The sequence below is a fragment of the Myxocyprinus asiaticus genome, chromosome 30, assembly GCF_019703515.2.
Source record: "Myxocyprinus asiaticus isolate MX2 ecotype Aquarium Trade chromosome 30, UBuf_Myxa_2, whole genome shotgun sequence".
In the NCBI taxonomy this organism is placed as follows: Eukaryota; Metazoa; Chordata; class Actinopteri; order Cypriniformes; family Catostomidae; genus Myxocyprinus; species Myxocyprinus asiaticus.
Window position 1 is genome coordinate 10,793,994 of NC_059373.1, and position 19,710 is coordinate 10,813,703.

At 38.0% G+C, this 19,710-nt stretch overlaps 1 protein-coding gene across 1 annotated transcript; it reads left to right on the forward strand.

Moving 5' to 3' along the window:
- Positions 1-591: 591 nt before the first annotated feature.
- On the forward strand, positions 592-18,349 carry LOC127421566 (probable ATP-dependent RNA helicase ddx6). The gene is made up of 14 exons (XM_051664695.1): positions 592-826; positions 1,515-2,544; positions 2,751-2,814; positions 3,001-3,105; positions 3,372-3,501; positions 3,636-3,782; positions 9,731-9,825; positions 13,258-13,380; positions 13,577-13,705; positions 14,969-15,085; positions 15,228-15,291; positions 15,382-15,483; positions 16,881-17,120; positions 17,531-18,349. Exons 2-13 carry the CDS (start codon positions 2,354-2,356, stop codon positions 17,102-17,104), a joined length of 1,491 nt encoding a protein of 496 aa, XP_051520655.1. The 5' UTR covers positions 592-826; positions 1,515-2,353; the 3' UTR covers positions 17,105-17,120; positions 17,531-18,349.
- Positions 18,350-19,710: the final 1,361 nt, after the last annotated feature.

The window sequence follows — 19,710 nt, forward strand, 5'->3', positions numbered from 1 at the left end:
CAGAATTTTTTTCAGACGGAGCTGAAACTCGGATATGGTAGTGGCCGTTTCCTTTTCCGACACGCGCTGCAAGCGGTATACCAATCACAACAGACTGGAACATCTGACCAATCAGAGCAGAGTAGGCTCTCTGAAAGGAGGAGTTTAGAATGGATCCTTTAGAACGGATCATTGAACAAGTTGTTTTTGACACCGGGAAAAAAAAGGTAATGCTGCAATTTAAATTATGAGCAAATTAAAGTGTTTTTTGACCTTGGATGAATGTAAATCTATTGTATGAGACCTTTCAAACAAAATTAGGCATGTTTAAAAACCATAATAGGTGCACTTTAATATTGATCTGTTTCTCTCCCACATCTATATAAAATAGATTCTGAAAACATTGATTTAACCACTGGAGTCTTATGGATTACTTTTATGGTGACTTCAAACTGAGTTGGAAAAGCTTCAAACTGTTGGCACCCATTCACTTGCATTGTATGGACCAAAAGAGCTAAGACATTCTTCTAAAAATCTTCATTTGAGTTCAGCAGATGATAGAAAGTCATACACATCTTGGATGGCATAAGGGAGAGTAAATGATGAGAGAATTTTCATTTTTGGGTGAATTATCCCTTTAAGTAAGTTTGGAGGACTTGCGAGCCTCCGCGCCGTTGATGGCAGCACTTCTAATGTGCAGCGGGATTATCCGCACGCAGACTCGACCATGTTGACAGAGAAATACAACAAAGGAGACGAACTGCTTGTAGTGACATTAACCATTTTCTTTGGTTGAAGTGATTTACTTCAAATATACTGAAGCATACAGCGTCGATACAAGCAAAGGGTAAATGTGTAAACGTTTGTTTGTAACTGTCGTACATTATGAATTAATGTTATACCGTTCTCTAGCTGAGCACATATCATCTCCTAAACTAACAGTTTGGTGTTTGTCCAAATCCAAATCTTTTTTTAGGATTTGCCTTAAATGGACAGTAGCTAACAAGTGAAGGATAGTTTAAATTATTTATTTACATGAAGCAATTACCAATATCACTCTATTAAAGCTGCAGTTTTAAAGTTATGGCTGTATTCAGTTCTGTTGAACTGAATATTAATAAAGTAGTCTTACAAAGACTAAGTTGGGTTGTGCTACTAATGTTTATGATACTACCAAAAAGTATCATGGTATTACCAAATTATTATTATTATTATTATTTATTTTATTTTTTGTGACAAACCAGGGTATTGCCATCTGATACCATCTCTGTACCATGATGCTATCACAGTATTTATTTATTTATTTTGATAGGGGAACATTTTGGTCAGGGGTGTGAAATGGACTGTTTTTGGTTTTGCATATTTATAGCAACTCTTACCTCACAAAGAATGTACCTTGGCAAGCATAATCTCCATTGCATGTTATTTTAGCTAAAACTATAATGACTATGGTCTGCCCATTGCAATTACAGCTGAAAGTTGCGTGTGATTTGTGTGTGTGAATTGTGTTTGATTTTCAAACTGTTTCTCTGCAGGTGGCACAGGTGTTGGATCAACTGGAAGACGAAACAAGAAAGGCTCTACTACTCTATAATTCCCATTTACACATAGCCTACACACTTATATTCATCTTTACATCTCTGACTACTCGGCAAGCATATACTTGGAAGTTGAAACAAAAGGTTGTTAAAGGAACTGAAGGTAATACATGTGTTTGGTCCCGTTTGGCCTTTGGACTGCAGTCATGCTGAAGTGTTGCCTTGTTAATGAACATTCCCAACTTTGAATGTGAAGAATTCAACCCTCAGATGCCGTGGAGTGAATCTTGCCTGCCAGACAACTGTATAGATGAACTGAATCTAACTATGACATGATCAGGAGATCCAAGAATTTAAATGCACAAGGAAGAGTGAGAATCTGTTTAAGTAACTATTGCAAAAGTAACACGAAGACAATAAGAAAGTCGTTCTGATCACAGGAGCAATATTTATGCTAAAGCTCTTTCTTTAGTTCAGATTGCCTTAGCTGTTCTTTTGCAGGACTAGTCATTATTCACACCTGTCCACGTATAATTTTCTATACTGTGTGCAGGTGTACTATATTTATGCACTTAAATATTTATTTCTCTTCTTTTGGAAGAGCTTTCCCATTAAACCTTCTGTGACAGCAGTTGCTCTTATTTAAAGAGGTAAGCTGTGCATTGAGTTTGTAAACATCTCATAAGATTCTTTAATGAAGATTTTTACTGAGACCTTGTGGACACTTTAAATGCTTTATTAGATCTTATATAAACCTTCGTAAAGCATTGAAAAGTGGCAAAGAAAAAGATTTATAACCTTCTAAGAAAACAAAAAACCTATAAAGAACTGATCTAATGGCAACAAGGATGGAGAATGTTGGCCCTGCTGTCATGGGGATGAACAAACACAACATGCAGCTTAAAGGCCAGCCTAATGCAATCTCTCAAGTAGGACCCCAAACTGCACCCCAAGGTGCTAAACCTGGAAAAGAACCCGCAGAAACTCAGAAACCTGCCAATGTCTCTCAAGAAGGACCTGGCATCAGGTTAGCAAATAACATTTCAGGATTTGCTATCATTTCAAATTTTAGGATTGGCTATGATCAACATTGTTATTGCATGATCAGAATTAGAAGATTAGTCAGGCTAACTTAAAGCTCCCAAAATTTTAGCCCCTCTGCATGAATATGTTTTAATGTCTGTATGTCTCTGTGTATATGAATTTATATGCTATTTACCTACAAACTTTCAGGTTTGGTGACGACTGGAAAAAAAGCCTAGAGCTCCCCCCTATGGACAACAGAGTCAAAACTTCTGTAAGTCTTACACAAAAGTTTTGAACCTTCAGAGTACCCCTTTACAGTGTGCACATTGGAATGTATGTACATCCATTGAATAATAGTGCTAGAATAATGTTTGTCTTAATTGTGCATTTTACTAAAATCTTGTTTTGATCCTTTTTATTCTTAATTTTTTCTTGTTTTCTCTTTCTCTGTTTTAAGGATGTCACTGCCACAAAAGGGAATGAGTTTGAGGACTACTGCCTGAAGAGAGAGCTGCTGATGGGCATATTTGAGATGGGCTGGGAAAAGCCCTCCCCTATTCAGGTAAATTATATACTGTATAACAGTTTCAGAAAAGTACCTTTGGCATAGACAAGCAGACACCTTTGGTGGGCAGTTGCTCAAAATGAGAGATTTGTATCCTGGACACAAATAAGTGCCAGTTGTTTCATCATTTGTATCCAATAATGATAATGGAATTACCACTTTTTCACCTGATTTGTTTAGTACTGTCTTTCTGTAAAATATGTGTGTCATCTTGCAGTCCAAAAGTGGTTTATGCTCAGCATTTTTCTCTTTTATCCTCTCAGGAGGAGAGTATCCCTATTGCTCTCTCTGGCCGTGATATACTGGCCCGTGCCAAAAACGGGACAGGAAAGAGTGGTGCTTACTTGATTCCCCTGCTGGAGAGAATTGACCTGAAAAAGGATCACATTCAGGGTAAGTGACGCAGTCTCTCTCTACATCTTTCCCCCCATTTCTCTCTTTCTTAACTTTCCTTCTGAAATATAGTTTGTTGCACAGAAGCCTTTTATACACACTTTGATCTGAGCTGTCTTTGTGTTTACTTGCAGCATTAGTTATAGTTCCCACCCGTGAGCTCGCGCTGCAGGTCAGTCAGATCAGTATTCAGATTAGTAAGCACCTGGGTGGCGTCAAAGTCATGGCAACCACAGGTGGGACTAACCTACGAGATGACATCATGCGCCTGGATGAGACGGGTAAGAATCAGTAAAGACTCAACATTTATGTAATGATACATGGTAAATGACTACCGATAGTGGATTCTGCAGATAACTAATGTGGTGGAAAAGGCTGATAAATGATTTATCGTCGATAGTTTTAAATATCGATTTATAAATTGTTAAAATGTTTCTTTCCCTATGATGGGCACAGACATAGATGTAGAAAGACTCCAAAATGAATAAAATCCCACATGCAGTTTATTGTTTGTTTTTCAACCAAAACATAACATGGGACTTTTACCTTTAAACAAGGCTGAAACGCACAGAGGTCTCTTTTTTTTTTTTTTTTTTTTTTTTTAAATGACAGAGACTTGGCTCTGTTACAGTGCTCTATATTAAATATATATAAATATATATATTAGTGCTGTCAAAGTTAACGCATTAATGCAAAATTCGTTTAACGCCACATTTTTTTTTTACGCCGTTAATGCATAATATGACCCTTTGAATAATCCGTAGCTCATGAGAAGTGAGTCAATTTGCGCAAACGCCGTTAATGTCACATGCATTGCCGTCAGGAAAACAGATGGTGGGAGACTTTATGCTGATACCTGTGCCAAGCATTTTATTAATGTAGCACAGCAGTAGAACATGCCCGCAAAGCACGGATAGCGCTCGGAACTTTGTAACAATGCAGCGGCAAGACAGCTGCCATTTGAGCACCTGCCTTACAGTACATGGCACGGTACGAGTGCGAGGCAAAAGTTGCGAGGTGCGATCATCTGTGTTCCGCGACTGTTACCGTGTCCTTGAATAACGTATTACGTGCGAGTAAAGGCAGCCGATGGAGTTTCTGGTGCCCCCCTAGGGAGTTGGTGCCTTACGCAAACTGCGTAATATGCGTATAGGGAGCGCAACGGCGGTACTGATTACCGAATAACGGAAACCCTGCTGCTGTCTCCAAGGTTCTGTCACAGTGTCTCTGTTTGATAGTGCACTAGCCAATGCAGAAGTTGGAGACATTGCTGGAACCCTGCAGGTAATCTACACTGTCATTAACCCATTTAACCCCATCAGTTACAATTGTGACTGGGGTTTAAAAGGAGTTTTTGATATATTTTGCACAGAGTTGTCAATTGTAAATGACAGTGCAGACTTTTTTTGCATGTCTGTCAAATATCCTGTTATAATACACTTACAACTACCATATTTTGTACATAATTTGAACTGAGTTGTGTTGTTCATTTTCTATTGTTCAACTCTGTTGGTGGGGTAGGTTTTGTGTGGATGACTGAAAATTACATCTGGATGAAATATTTTGTCCACTCATATTTATAAAGGTATTGTGATTAATTGCGATTATCTACAAAAAAATTATGTGATTAATCGCAATTAAATATTTGAATAGTTTGACAGCACAAATATATATATATATATGATAGACTGATCAGCCACAACGTTAAAACCACCTGCCTAATATTGTCTAGGTCCCCCTCATGCCTCCAAAACAGTGCCAACCCGCATCTCAGAATAGCATTTTGAGATCATATTCTTCTCACCACAATTGTACAGAGCGATTATCTGAGTTACCGTAGACTTTATCAATTCAAAACAGTCTGGCCATTCTCTGTTGACCTCTCTCATCAACAAGGTGTTTCTGTCCACAGAACTGCTGCACACTGGATGTTTTTTGTTTTTGGCACCATTCTGAGTAAACTCTAAAAACTGTTGTGCGTGAAAATCCCAAAGAGCTCAGCAGTTACAGAAATAATCAAACCAGCCCGTCTGGCACCAAAAATCATGCCACGGTAGAAATCACTGATATACATTTTTTCCCCATTCTGATGGTTGATGTGAACATTAACTGAAGCTCCAGACCATATCTGCATGATTTTATGCACTGCACTGCTGCCACATGATTGGCTGATTAGATAATCACATGGATGATTGTTGGTGCCAGAAGGGCTGGTTTGAGCTGCACAAGGGGACCTACACAATATTAGGCAGGTGGTTTTAATGTTGTGGCTGATCAGTATAGTATATAATATATACTATATATTAGTGTTGGGTTCGAGTCCACCTTAGTTGAGTCAGAGTCAAGTCTGTGTCTTTAAACAATCAAGTCTGAGTCCAAAAGGGGCCGAGTCGAGTCCGAATGAATCTGTTCATGAATCTGAATTCAAATTGTAACCGTAAACTCATCAATATTTAAAGCTTATTTTACCTTTCACAACTAAGAAAACACAATTGTCAATATAAACGTAACAAAAACTTTTTATGATTAGTTTCCTGCTGAACAAACTTCAAAGTGGTTTCAGAATGAAAGCATATGCTTAAGGTGTATGAAGACAAAACTGTTCTTCAATACACTTCCTATTGTGTTCTGTTGACATTTCAGCTACTTGTTTCTTTTTACCCTCCACTCAGACATGGACTAAAAAAAGTGAAAACTCAATCAACAGCATTTGTGGCATAATATTGATTATCACAAAAATACATTTTGACTTGTCTCTCCTTTTCTTTAAAAAAAGCACAAATCTGTGTTACAGTGAGGCATTTACAATGGAAGTGAATGGGGAAAATGAAAGTGAATGGGGCCAATTTTTAGAGGGTTTAAACACAGAAATGTGAAGCTTTTAATTTTATAAAAGCACTTGCATTAATTCTTCTGTTAAAACACATGTATTATTTGAGCTTTAAAGTTGTTTAAATAGTCATTTTTACAGTCGTTTTAGGGTTTGTTGACATTATATCATCATTGCAAAGAAGTTGTAAAATTGGATGTAACTTCACACAGAAAAGGTTAGGAAGTGATTTTATCACCCTAAATCATGTTTACACACATATCCTTTGTCTTGTGGCTATACTTTTGAAACAGTGAGTATTTTAAAGGAGACCTATTATGCCCCTTTTTACAAGATGTAATATAAGCCTCAGGTGTCCCCAGAATGTGTCTGTGAAGTTTCAGCTCAAAATACCCCACGGATCATTTATTATACCATGTTGTAAATGCCTCTTTTTGGGTGGAATCAAAAACACACTGTTTTCGTGTGTGTCTCTTTAAATGCAAATGAGCTGCTGCTCCCCGCCCCCTTTTTGGAAGAGGGCTATGCCTTTACAGCTGTGCTTCGGATACTATAGCAACAACAAATCAGAACCAATATGACTGACACCGTAAATACCGGAGTTCAGCCATATATGTATGAGCAACCGTAAATGACGCAAAACATAGGTATTTTGAGTTTGAGTGCTTCTTATGTAGAAAATCACTTCCTGCCCTCCATCTGCATTTCACGCCACAGCAACGCAGTGACGTCATGTGCAAACAAGCTATAATGACATAGCTCTGGTTTCCGTGAATACAGTCAGAGACAATGGTAACTTTAGCTGCATTAGCCATGGAATCAGCTAACAAGCACATTCAGAAAGCCGATTTGCAAACATTCACAAAATATAAAGTGTGATACTTGCATCTCCAGGATATAAAGCTGGAACACGAACAATTGGTACTGATCCATGCTTGAGTCAAATTTTTTTGAAAATCCTGCTTTATATTGACCCTCATTCACAAAGCAGTCCGGTGTAAAATGATTTGCACAAACATACACAAATTTTGGTATGTTTTGGGGCACATTTTCTTCAAAAACAAAACTTGTCCACTGCGTCTTCAGTGGCTCTGATGCCGGGAGTACATGAAGACTCTTATGTTCACTTTTACAGCCAACAACAGAACACTTATGATGCTTACGAAGTTGAGACATTATTCTTCTCACTGTAGCAGGTCCAGCACGGAAATAAATGGCGGACTGTGTGTCGATCACTTAGGGGAGGATCAATGATAATAGGGTGGAGTCCGTCACCAGTCGTGGGCGTGGCCTGCTCTAAAGTGACATCACTTTAGAGCGGACACGAAAACCAGTCATTTGATTAATAGAAATATAAGAAAGAGGAGTGGGTGGACTTTTAACATTGTAGGGTGGTTGTGTACACACACTGCCGACTCCCATTTATGTTCAAACACCATGTAAAAGTGAATTTTGTATAATAGGTCCCCTATAACATAAAAAATTGGCCCCCATTCACTTCCATTGTAAGTGCCTCACTGTAAATCTGATTTTTGCTTTTTTTAAAGGAAAGGAGGGACGAGTCAATTTATTTTTGTCGTAATCAACATTATGCAACAGATGTTGTCGATTGAGCTTAACTTGTATTGAACCTGGAATATTACATTAAGTGCTTGTACTATTTAAAAAGTGCAGTTTAGCTGTCTGAATGTGACACTTGTCCGATTTACCTCCATGCTCGTGGGGAAAATGAACATTCAGAAAACACCCTGCTACATTTTCACTTGTTGCACGAATACATGGATCAGGATGACATAGAGCGCATGACGTCATTGCCATGGTAACCAGATACATTTCAGCAGATTTGCTGAAGTCTAGAATTAATGTATTTTCAAATCAACGTGCGACGCAACAAAATCGATTTTCTTCTCTGCAAACGATACCAGAGACAATAGCGAGAAGGACAATGAGGAGATTTAATTTAAGAAAGAAAGAAATCAGTGACCCTACCAAAACCGGGACTGTCCTGTGTAATAATCTGGGACGTCTGCTCACCCAATCTATAATTAAATTATAAACAAACATTTGGCTGCCCAAAATAACGTTATTATTATTATTGTGGAAAAAACTGTAAAAGAACATATTTTAAGCAGCTCGTCAATGCTTTTAAAATAGAAAAACAATAAATAGATGCTGTTTTTCTGTTTTTCAGAGTTGCAGTCTGCTTTAGCAAGCGAAAAAAATTCCCAGACTATTTAAAAAGTTACAGTTAATTCATCAAGGACCAGTTTAAGCTGACAACACTGCGTGAACCACAAGAGACTTCAGATGCCTACATGTGATACATTACGCCTAAAAAGAATTAATAGCCCAATATTAATAATATCCTTCGGAATTTGTATTTTTATATGTTGTTTTAGTAAACTGTGAGAGGACATGATGTGGGTGACTTGACTTAATGAAGTTGTTAACCACAACGAAACCACAATGCGAGCACCGTCTTGGCTGCACAAACGCTGCATGTGATTTTTACCAGTTGTCAAGTCCCGTGCCGTGCGAAACTGCCGTGTAGTTTCTAGTACATTGGCTACATACATGTCTTTATGTGTTCGTCGTGCCAGCCACCTCGGTAATTGTTGTTATACAGCAGTCTCCGTAGTAACATTCGAGTGTATTGGTTGACTAAGTGTGCCGCTCTGCAGGTGTGTTTGCTCAACACGGTGAAACAAACTCTTGCTTCATCTACGACATCAGGAGGTGCTACAACTGCTTGCAGACAGAGTGTCCATTTAGTTCTGTTTCATTAGTTTTATTTATTTTGTTCATTGCATCACAAATCAAATGCCATGGACTCGGCTGAAAAAATCCAGAGTCCCAAAGGCACGAGTCCGAGTCAAGTCATAGTAAAAATGCATCCGAGTCCTTGACAAGTCCAAGTCCATTAAAATTGGACTCGAGACTCGGACTGGAGTACCCCAACTCTACTATATATACTGTATATATTACTATATACCGTATACTGTAAACTGTATGTACAAAAAATTTTCTTAAGGTGTATGAAATACACATGCACCATAAGAAATGACAATTTAAATGAAATTAATCATGAAAGCCCTAAAACAGACAATTAATCATCATGATCGCAATTATTTGTTTGACAATTACTCGTCAGCCAAATTTCATAATCATGACAGCCCTATCTATGCCACTGTAGGATCTCCAGCACCGTCCACTGAGTAACATGAAGGAATAAAGAAGAAAAAACTTATCGGCATACAGTTTTGCTAAAAACTGGTAACTCTAAAAAGCAACTATTGGCACCTAATAATCTGTATATATCGGTCTACCTCTAATAAAGAGATTAGTTACTGTGTGACCACCATCTGTAATGAAAACAATGTTTACATTTGTTTTCTGCAGTTCATGTTGTTATAGCAACACCAGGCAGAATTTTGGACTTGATAAAAAAGGGTGTGGCCAAAATGGATAAAGTTCACATGATGGTTATGGATGAGGTGAGTAATGCATATGACATGTTCATGTACCTGTACTTGTCGTAGGGTTCCCATGTTCATGGAAAACCTGGGAATATAATGGATTTTTTTAATTTATTACCAGGCCTGGAATCGCATGTACAGTGCATTCTGAAAGTATTCAGACCCCTTCATTTTTTTCACATTTTGTTATGTTGCAGCTTTATGCTAAAATGCTTTAAATTATTTTTTTCAATCTACACTCCATACCCCATAATGACAAAGCAAAAAACAGATTTTTGATAACTTTGCAAATAAAATTATTAAAAAGAAAAAAATGAAATATCACACTGACATAAGTATTCAGACCCTTCACTCAGTACTTAGTTGAAGCACCTTTGGCAACGATTGCATCCTCAAGTCTTTTTGGGTATTATGCGACAAGCTTTGCACACCTGGATTTGGGGATTTTCTGCCATTCTTCTCTGCAGATCCTCTCAAGCTCTGTCAGGTTGGATGGAGGCTGTCGGTGGACAGCCATTTTCAGGTCTCTCCAGAGATGTTCGATTGGGTTCAAGTACGGGCTCTGGCTGGGCCACTCAAGGACATTCACAGAGTTGTCCCTAAGCCACTTTGCGTTGTCTTGGCTGTGTGCTTAGGGTCATTGACCTGTTGGAAGGTGAACTTTTGGCTCAGTCTGAGGTCCTGAGTGTTCTGGACCAAGTTTTCATTAAGGATATCTCTGTATTTTGCTGTGTTCAGCTTTCCTTCAACCCTGACTAGTCCCCCAGTCCCTGCCGATGAAAAACACCCCCACAGCATGATGCTTCCACCACCATTGGGATGGGATTGTGCAGGTGATGAGTGGTGCCTGGTTTCCTCCAGACAAGACGCTTGGAATTGAGGCCAAACAGTTCAATCTTCATTTCATCAAACCAGAGAATCTTGTTTCTCACAGTCTGAGAGTCCTTTAGGTGCTTTTTTGCAAATTAAAAGCAAGCTTCTGTCTGGCCACTCTGCCATAATGCCCAGATGGGTGGCATGTTGCAGTAAAGGTTGTCCTTCTGCAAGTTTCTCCCATCTCCACACATGATCTCTGGAGCTCAACCAAAGTAACCATGAGGTTCTTGGTCACCTCTCTTACCAAGGCCCTTCTCCCCTGATTTCTCAGTTTGGCTGGGCGGCCAGCTCTAGGAAGAGTCCTGATTGTTCCAAACTTCTTCCATTTAAGAATTATGGAGGCCACTGTGATCTTGGGAAACTTCAATGCAGCCGAAATGTTTTTGTAGCCTTCCCCAGATCTGTGCCTTGACACAGTCCTGTCTCTGAGATCTGCAGGCAGTTCCTTTGACCTCATGGCTTGGTTTTTGCTCTGATATGCATTTTCAGCTGTGAGACTTTATATAGACAGGTGTGTGCCTTTCCAAATCATGTCCAATCAATTGAATTTGCCACAGGTGAACTCCAATCAAAGTGCAGAAACATCTCAAAGATTATCCAGAGAAATGGGGTGCACCTGAGCTAAATTTCAAGTGTTATAGAAAAGGGTCTGAATACTTATGTAAATGCAATTATTTCAGTATTCAGCTTTTTAATACATTTGCAAAGTTATCAAAAATCTGGTTTTTGTTGTCATTATTGGGTATGGTGTGTAGACCGATGTGAAAAAAAAATAATAATTTAGGAGTCTGAATACTTTCTGAATGTACTGTACATGAATAATATCTTAAAAGCCATGAAAATTTCTATAGTGGATATAAATTTTTCTAATTGCCTAATTAAAATTAATTTACCTTTATTCATTTAGCAGACACTTTTATCCAAAGCGACTTACAAATTAGAACAATAGAAGCAGTTTGTCCTAAGGGAGACGGTAGGAATCAACTTACATTAATACATGTTTTAAAATTGTTTAGAGAAGTACACATAGAGAGGAAGGTAAGAGATAGGGGTAGAAGAATGGATAGGATTTTTTGTATTTTTTGAATCAGAGAGTGCATTAGTTGGGTTGGGTCAAGTGCTCATGAACGAGCTGTGTCTTTAGGTGTTTTTTGAAAGAGGCCAGAGAAACAGCTGCTCGGATGGAATTCTGCAGGTCATTTCACCAGTGTGACACGGTCAAAGTGAAAATCCGGGAAGTTATTTTGTGTTTCCATGAGATGGGACCATGAGGTGTCATTCACCCGCAGAACGTAAGCTTCTGGAGGGCACATGGACCTGAAGTAGTGAGTGTACTGTAGATGGGGGGGTGTGGAGCAGTGGTTGTTCTGTAAGCAAACATCAATGCCTTGAACTTAACACAAGCAACCATTGGCAGCCAGTGCAGTTCGATGAAGAGAGGCGTGACGTGCGCTCTTTCGAGCTTGTTGAAGACCAATCGCACCGCCACATTCTGGTGACCCTTCACGAAGCCCCGCCTTAAAATTGCTTCTGACCAATCCTGTCTTAGCAAATGCCTGGCTGCCATTATTCTAACACGTGTTTGCTATTTTCCAATGAGAGCCTACGGGAGTAATGTGTGAGTACTTTTAAGCAGGATTTTATCAAAATAATCAAAAAAATTTTGCCGGGTCATTTCTAATACTGACACGAGTTACCAAGAGAGGATACATGCAGTGTTTTTCTTTTTCTTTTTTTAATCTTTAAATAAATCTGGGGCAGAGCATATTGTGGATTCAACTGTGTCAGCCCTCATTCCCAAATGAACATATAACATCTGCAAAAACACCTACAATTTGCTCCAGGGTAAATTAAATCTAATAACTGAATGTTACTTAATTTTTTGTGTTGATTCAAGTCATAATAAAAGCGATAGTAAATAAACAGTTCACAACATCAAAATGAGTGTGATATGAGATGTTATAAACAGCTCTGTTCATTTACACTAATGCTATTAGATGTGTAATTGATATTAAATGAAGTTTTTCTCTTTTCAAGTGACTGTAATAATCGTTTGCCTGATTCTGGTTCACAGTCTCCACAGTTTTTAATCAAATTACTATGTAATTTAACAATTTCTTTTACAAAAAACTTCAGATAATTATGCATTACAATGTCTCTTCATACCAGCCCACATAAAAATATTATCCATTCCGTTTATGGAGGGGGGCTTAGCGAAGGGTCAATTGCAGAGGTTTCATTGTACATCCAGGAGAGCATTGCAGTAGCCCAGTCTGGATAAAACAAGAACCTGGACAAGGATTCAAATATTAGAAAGTTTTTGTAGACATTTGTGGAATAAGTAGAATTGTTTAAATATGTTAACTCAAGCAATTGGTAACTGAAATACAAATGGAGATCCGACCCAGCAATCTCTGTAAATGATCTGTTAAAATCATTGTTATTTAGTTCAAAATTATTCAGTTACAACGAATGACTGGGATAGTCATTTTAGTTGTGTTATACCATCACAACCAAAGTATCTGCTTTATTGTCTGTCAGTCTTTTTCACTGCTTTTTATTTATTTATTCTAGGCAGACAAGTTGCTCTCCCGGGACTTTGTGGTTCTTATTGAGGAGATCATTGGTTTCCTTGCGAAGAACAGACAGATTCTGCTCTATTCGGCTACCTTTCCCATCAGTGTACAGAAGTTCATGGTTAGAGAAATTCCATTGGTTATATGTGTCTCAATTCTTTGACATCACAGAAGTGTTCTAGAGATTCTGTAGCTACCATTTCTAAATAACATGTCACTAAATTAACACATCTGAAGTGCTGAGTTTTGAAATTGCTTGTGTCCCTGTGCCTCTATGAGAATTTTGATTCATTCACTTTTGTATTATCTGTGTTAAGACGAAGCACCTGCAGAAGCCCTATGAGATTAATCTGATGGAAGAATTGACTCTGAAGGGCATTACCCAGTACTACGCTTATGTCACAGAAAGACAGAAAGTGCATTGTCTCAACACACTGTTTTCCAGGGTAAATTGCCACAATGTATTGTAATATGTAGTGACTATTAAAAGATACTAATGATGATCACACCACCAATGATGTGAGAAACATGGAAACATATAGTACTTTGACACAATATTAAATATTGAGCTTTGTTTCAGTAAATGGTCTTAGTGTACTGGGAAGCGAGATTGGAGTTCTCAAAGTTGGAGTATGTTCACAAAGTACATCAAGCGGTTTTGTTTAAAAATATCAAGGCAAATATAATTTTACATGAAATGACCCATTTAAGCGTACACCGATCAGCCACAGCATTAAAACCAGAACAGTGCCAGATGGGCTGTTTTGAGTATTTCTGTAACTCCTGATCTCCTGGGATTTTCACGCACAACAGTCTTTAGAGTTTACTCAGAATGGTGCCAAAAACAAAAAACATCCAGTGAGCGGCAGTTCTGTGGATGGAAATGCATTGTTGATGAGAGAGTTCAACAGAGAATGGCCAGACTGTTTCGAACTGACAAAGTCTACAGTAACTCTGATAACTGCTCTGTACAATTGTGATGAGAAGAATAGCATCTCAGAATGCTACTCTGAGATGCGGGTTGGCGCTGTTTTGGCAGCACGAGGGGGACCTACACAATATTAGGCAGGTGGTTTTAATGTTGTGGCTGATCAGTGTATTTAAAGTAATCGCATTGTCCTTGGTAGCCCTAATAGTAACCTTGGCTGTGTAGTATTTGTATAGTTGTTGTTTTTCTCCCCAATTTGGAATGCCCAATTCCCAATGTGCTCCAAGTCCTCGTGGTGGCGTAGGACGAATCTCAGTTTCCTCCGTGTCGGAGACCGTCAATCTGCACATTTTATCACGTGGCTTGTTGAGCACGTTACCGCAGAGACATAACGCGTGTGGAGACTTCACGCTATTCCCCGCGGCATCCACGCACAACTCGCCACGCACCCCACCGAGAGCGAACCACATTATAGCGACCATGAGGAGGTTACCCCATGTGACTCTACCCTCCCTAGCAACCGGGCCAATTTGGTTGCTTAGGAGTCCTGGCTGGAGTCACTCTGCACGCCCTTGATTCGAACTCATGACTCCAGGGGTGGTAGTCAGCATCTTTACTCGCTGAGCTACCCAGGCCCCCAATATTTAGCATTTTCAATATCGAAATGAATTGCTTCTAAATTTTATTAGAAACCGCAATGACACATCATGTGATTCAAGCATTGTAATATGTGATATTGTATTAGGAGAACCTTACTGATAATCACTTGTATTCTCAACAGTTGCAGATCAATCAGTCCATCATCTTCTGTAACTCTACTCAGAGAGTGGAACTTTTGGCCAAGAAGATCACCCAGCTGGGCTACTCCTGCTTTTACATTCATGCAAAAATGATGCAGGTATGTGTCGAATATTTATTATATTCAGTTAAACAAATCTCCATTTTAGATTTAGGGTTTGTTTGGATTATTAAATACAGGATACACTTATGTAGATTGTGTAGATTGATTTATTTGTGACTGCGACTGTATTCAATGGCAGGAATATAGAAACCGTGTTTTCCATGACTTTAGAAATGGACTCTGCAGAAATCTTGTCTGCACAGGTGAGTAGAGCCGCTCTCCCATCTTTTTTTATTTTAAAACTGTTTAAAATGGCAGTGTTACTAATTCACTAAATGTATATTTTTGGACAGACTTGTTCACTAGAGGCATTGACATCCAGGCAGTAAATGTGGTCATCAACTTTGACTTCCCCAAGAATGCAGAGACCTATCTGCATCGCATAGGACGCTCAGGTAAAGTTGACTGGCAACAAAAATATATCATTTTAGAATGAATTATATCAGTTATCACAGTGATTTTGAGTTAGTTTGGATATTCCATGTGCTGCTTTATTCCATTAAATTCATTAAAACGATATGTAACATGACTAGTGGTTGACCGATATATCATAGAGGCCGATAAATCTGCCGATATTCTGACTTTTTAAATTATCGCCATCAGCCGATACATTTTCCTATTTGCCTGATTATTTTTTTTATTGAGGGCGCCAAAAAATCGCCTGCTTGCACATGAAGCGACTGAGACATTGTAAACTACTTGTCACAGTTCATTTTATTGTTACGTGCCATCGTGTTACTAAAATTGACCGGTGTGCAACAGTGTCATTTAAACGATCCGCATATCAGAGCCTCGACAGACGCGTTTGATCTCATAATGTTAACGTGCTCGCCTGTTTCATTCTCCCTCTCTTTCCTCAATAGTTTCCTGTAACTTTTAACTGTCTTGTCTAATGATAAAAAGGTAAATATCAGTAAAACTAATATTAGATACCATCTGCAAATATGCGCATATCTCATTTAAACAGATGTAAACCAACCGCACACAACTTCAGCAGATCCAGCATCCTGTGGAACGTTCATAAATCTTCCTCTGAAACACGTATATTTACAGCCTCTCATCAACAGTTCCCTGTAACTTTTCAAATGATAAAAGGCAAATATCAATAAAACGTATTATATACTATTTGCAAATATGCAGGTATGTTGTTTAAACAGATGTCATTCACGAACCTCACGAAAATGCAGCATTTTCTTCCCGTCGAGCGCTCCTCTAATATCTTCCTCTGAAGCACATATTCTATAAGCCAGAATCAAAACTTCAGGATCAGAATCAAAAGTTCCTCTAATTCACAAATCATGATGACAATCCAAGCAGGCAATCCAGGCCATTTAAACTCTCAGGAGATTGCTGGATCCGCATGACCGCGTGAGTGCAACTTCAAGGCTGTGTCCGAAACCAGGAAAATGCTGTATACGGAGGTAAGATGAAAATAAGGTGCTTTTCAAACTGTTTGAAGACCAGTTTCCTTAAGAGTTACATTCATTCAAAACATATGTCATTTAAGCCATTAACTGATTAGGCAGCAAGGTAGCAAGTCAGCTTTTAGCAATTTTATGTTTGTTACTACATTACGTTGTGTGATATATCGGCATTCTGTCGGCCACCCTGCTCTCTGGATATCGGCATCGGCCATTAAAAACCCATATCGGTCGACCACTATACATGACTAAGCAGTACACAAAGAAGTGGTTGTTTGTTTGGTTGTTCTGTGTTGTACAGTGGCCCTTCAGTACAAGTTGGCTACAGAATACACCATCTGATCCTAACAGCTCTTGTGCCTAAATTATAGGAAGGTTTGGACATTTGGGTTTGGCTATCAACCTCATTACCGCAGAGGATCGCTTTAACATGAAGGCCATTGAGGATCAGCTGATAACAGACATCAAACCCATTCCCAGCAGCATTGATAAGAGCCTGTATGTTGCAGAGTTCCACTCTGTTAACCCTGACTGTGAGGTGGAAGCAGAGGAGGGAGAGACCCATCGCCCTGGCAAAGAGCCCCAAGCCTCTTAAGCACCACCAAAAGCAGGTCAGTATAGAAGGAAGTCATATATAAACTGTATATGGGTGGGTTAAAACAAGGAACCTTATGTATAATTAGTGGGTATATTTATTCAAGAGAATACAAGGCACATTTAAAGATGAAGTGTGTAATTTATGCACTACTAGGGTCACCAAAAGGAACTGCAAAAACAATGCCACAGTGCTTACACTTTTGGGGGGAATCAGCCTACAAATGGCTTATTTATAGTTGTCTGTGCATATCAAGCTGGGATAAGAGAAGTATTGTAACATTTGAAATAATTACACACATCACCTTTTAAAGTCTAAACTTAGCATGTCCTTAATTAACTCAAAGTATCTACTATTGCAATTTCTATTTGTATTTCCGTATGTGTTAAAGATAATAAGAGTGACTTTACCATCTCCCCTTTCTAGGACAATAAGAGAAACTGAACTTTTGTACAAACCAGTTACTGCTCCACTCATATTTGTCCTCCCAATGTTTTGTTAATTTTTGCATTGATTTTTTATTGTTTTGATATTCGTGTCTGTCAGACTTGGTAGTATGCTTTGCACCAGAGACCAAGACTGACTTATGCCTCTTTAGAAATGACCACACACATTCCAGTTGGTCCAATGGAGACTTGCAATAAAAACCTATTCAGATAAGTGTTCCTGTTTGAAAGGAAAAATAAAGGCATTGGTGAAACTGTAGAGTTGCATGCATGCATGCATCATTAGTCAGTGTTCACAGTGCAAATAATGCCCACCATTCACTCGCTTGATCAATTTAAGCAACGCATGAGTCTTTATGAGACCGCTTTCCTGCACTCAGTCTCACAGACAAACACAAGAACAAAACTTGTTCAACCCAAGTGCCTTAATATGTCGCCTCTGTCTTCGATTCATATACAGTATTTCTAAAGGCTAAAATGCAGACATATTCATGCTGCTTGATTCTATGAAAGAATCGTTGGTTTTCATTCTAAGAAGAGTAGTGTTTTCAAAGGTTTTAACTTGGAGGATTGCACTATATTGTGATGAGTTCACGCAAAAACATGTTTCAACATTAAAATAGGTGCATTTTGTATTTCTAATCTCTGATTAATTAGATACAAAATCTCTGACTAATGTTTTTGGAGAGCAGTGTAATGTATTAGGAAGCATAGAAGTAAACAGTGATGGTTTCAATACAAAGTGGTACTCCTGAAAGAACTTGAGCTTATACTGCATTTAAATTAGAAAGGTCCAGAGGTTTTTATATATATATATATATATATATATATATATATATATATATATATATATATATATATATATATATAGTGTATATATATATATACACATATTGAGAGGCTTTTTTATATCATTTTGAAAAACTGCTTCTAAAGTTTAACCATACTGAGGTTAGATGCAGTATTCCTAATTTAAGCAGGGTCATGTTAAAAAGCATGGCATAATGCAAAATGCACAAGACTACTCCATGAAATCTGAATAAAAATGTATTGAATCTCACCACAAATAAAATCAATACATGCCAAAGAAGACAGAAGTCTGAATAGAGTCATCATAGATTATCATAAAAGTCCTCAAATAAATGCAAAACTACATGAAATGATTTATCAAAAGGGGCTGTTTAATTGAGTTCAGTTGAAGATTGTTGATAAGACATCAATTTAAAAGGATAGTCACGTGCTCTGTGCAAAGCATATGGACTGATATTGAAACGTTCTGTCATACCAAAAGACTTTAGCTAACTACACATTTTGGAAATTACATTTTCTGAAAAATGTATTATTTTACAGTTTGTATATGAATGAATGAATGTATAAAAATAGTTAAATGAATGAACTTACAACATTTATGTTTCCAGAATGTTTTTTTTTTTTTTTTTTTTTTTGCTTTCTACTGAATTTTGCCTTTGGTACATACTCTGTCTAGTCCATATTCTTGATAATACAAAATCTTGTATTACCTGCCAGGAAGAACATAACTTTGGATTTTCTGTTAATGTCAAAAGTGATTTATTTGATCCCCTTTCGGAAGTGGCTTTTTGTAACCCGGTGTTGCATTTATAAATTGAGAGGGTTTTTGGATCAAGGCAGAGGATTTTTATTTTATTTTTTTGTTTAGAAAATTGTAGCATCTTCTAAGTGGCAGCTGTGATTTTCCTACAAGAGATATTCTTATTATTGAAACTAAAATCTGAATCTAAAAAAAAGAATTTTAGCCAGTTCTTGGGATATGTGGATATGTGTTTCTCAAAGCTTTTGTGCAAAACACTCAGTTTACATTCTTTAGCTATTTAGCTTTTCCCGAGTTGAATTAGGAGACCTTGAGCTAGACAACAAATCTCTGCTGAAGATACTGTGCTGTTGAAACAGACGTTTCTTCAAAAATGTAAGGTTATTTGCATAATTCAGAAACTTCCATTTGTACTGTAGAAGGAGTTTATTACTTATGCAGATGATAATTTTTTTCAATTGTTTATGGTGAGGGTGTTTCTAGAACAAAAATGGCTTACTACAATTAAAAGAAGATTAAAATCAGGATAGCAGGAGACATGGGTGTGAGGGACAGGCTGATTTTGGGGGTTAGATTTTTTTTAATTTGAG

Bases quoted from the DNA above. Each gene is read 5' to 3' on its own strand.
- LOC127421566 (XM_051664695.1), top strand. From the start codon at position 2,354: ATGGCAACAAGGATGGAGAATGTTGGCCCTGCTGTCATGGGGATGAAC. The intron at 13,381-13,576 runs GTTAGAGAAATT...ATCTGTGTTAAG, and splicing joins TCAGTGTACAGAAGTTCATG to ACGAAGCACCTGCAGAAGCC. The intron at 15,292-15,381 runs GTGAGTAGAGCC...ATTTTTGGACAG, and splicing joins CAGAAATCTTGTCTGCACAG to ACTTGTTCACTAGAGGCATT.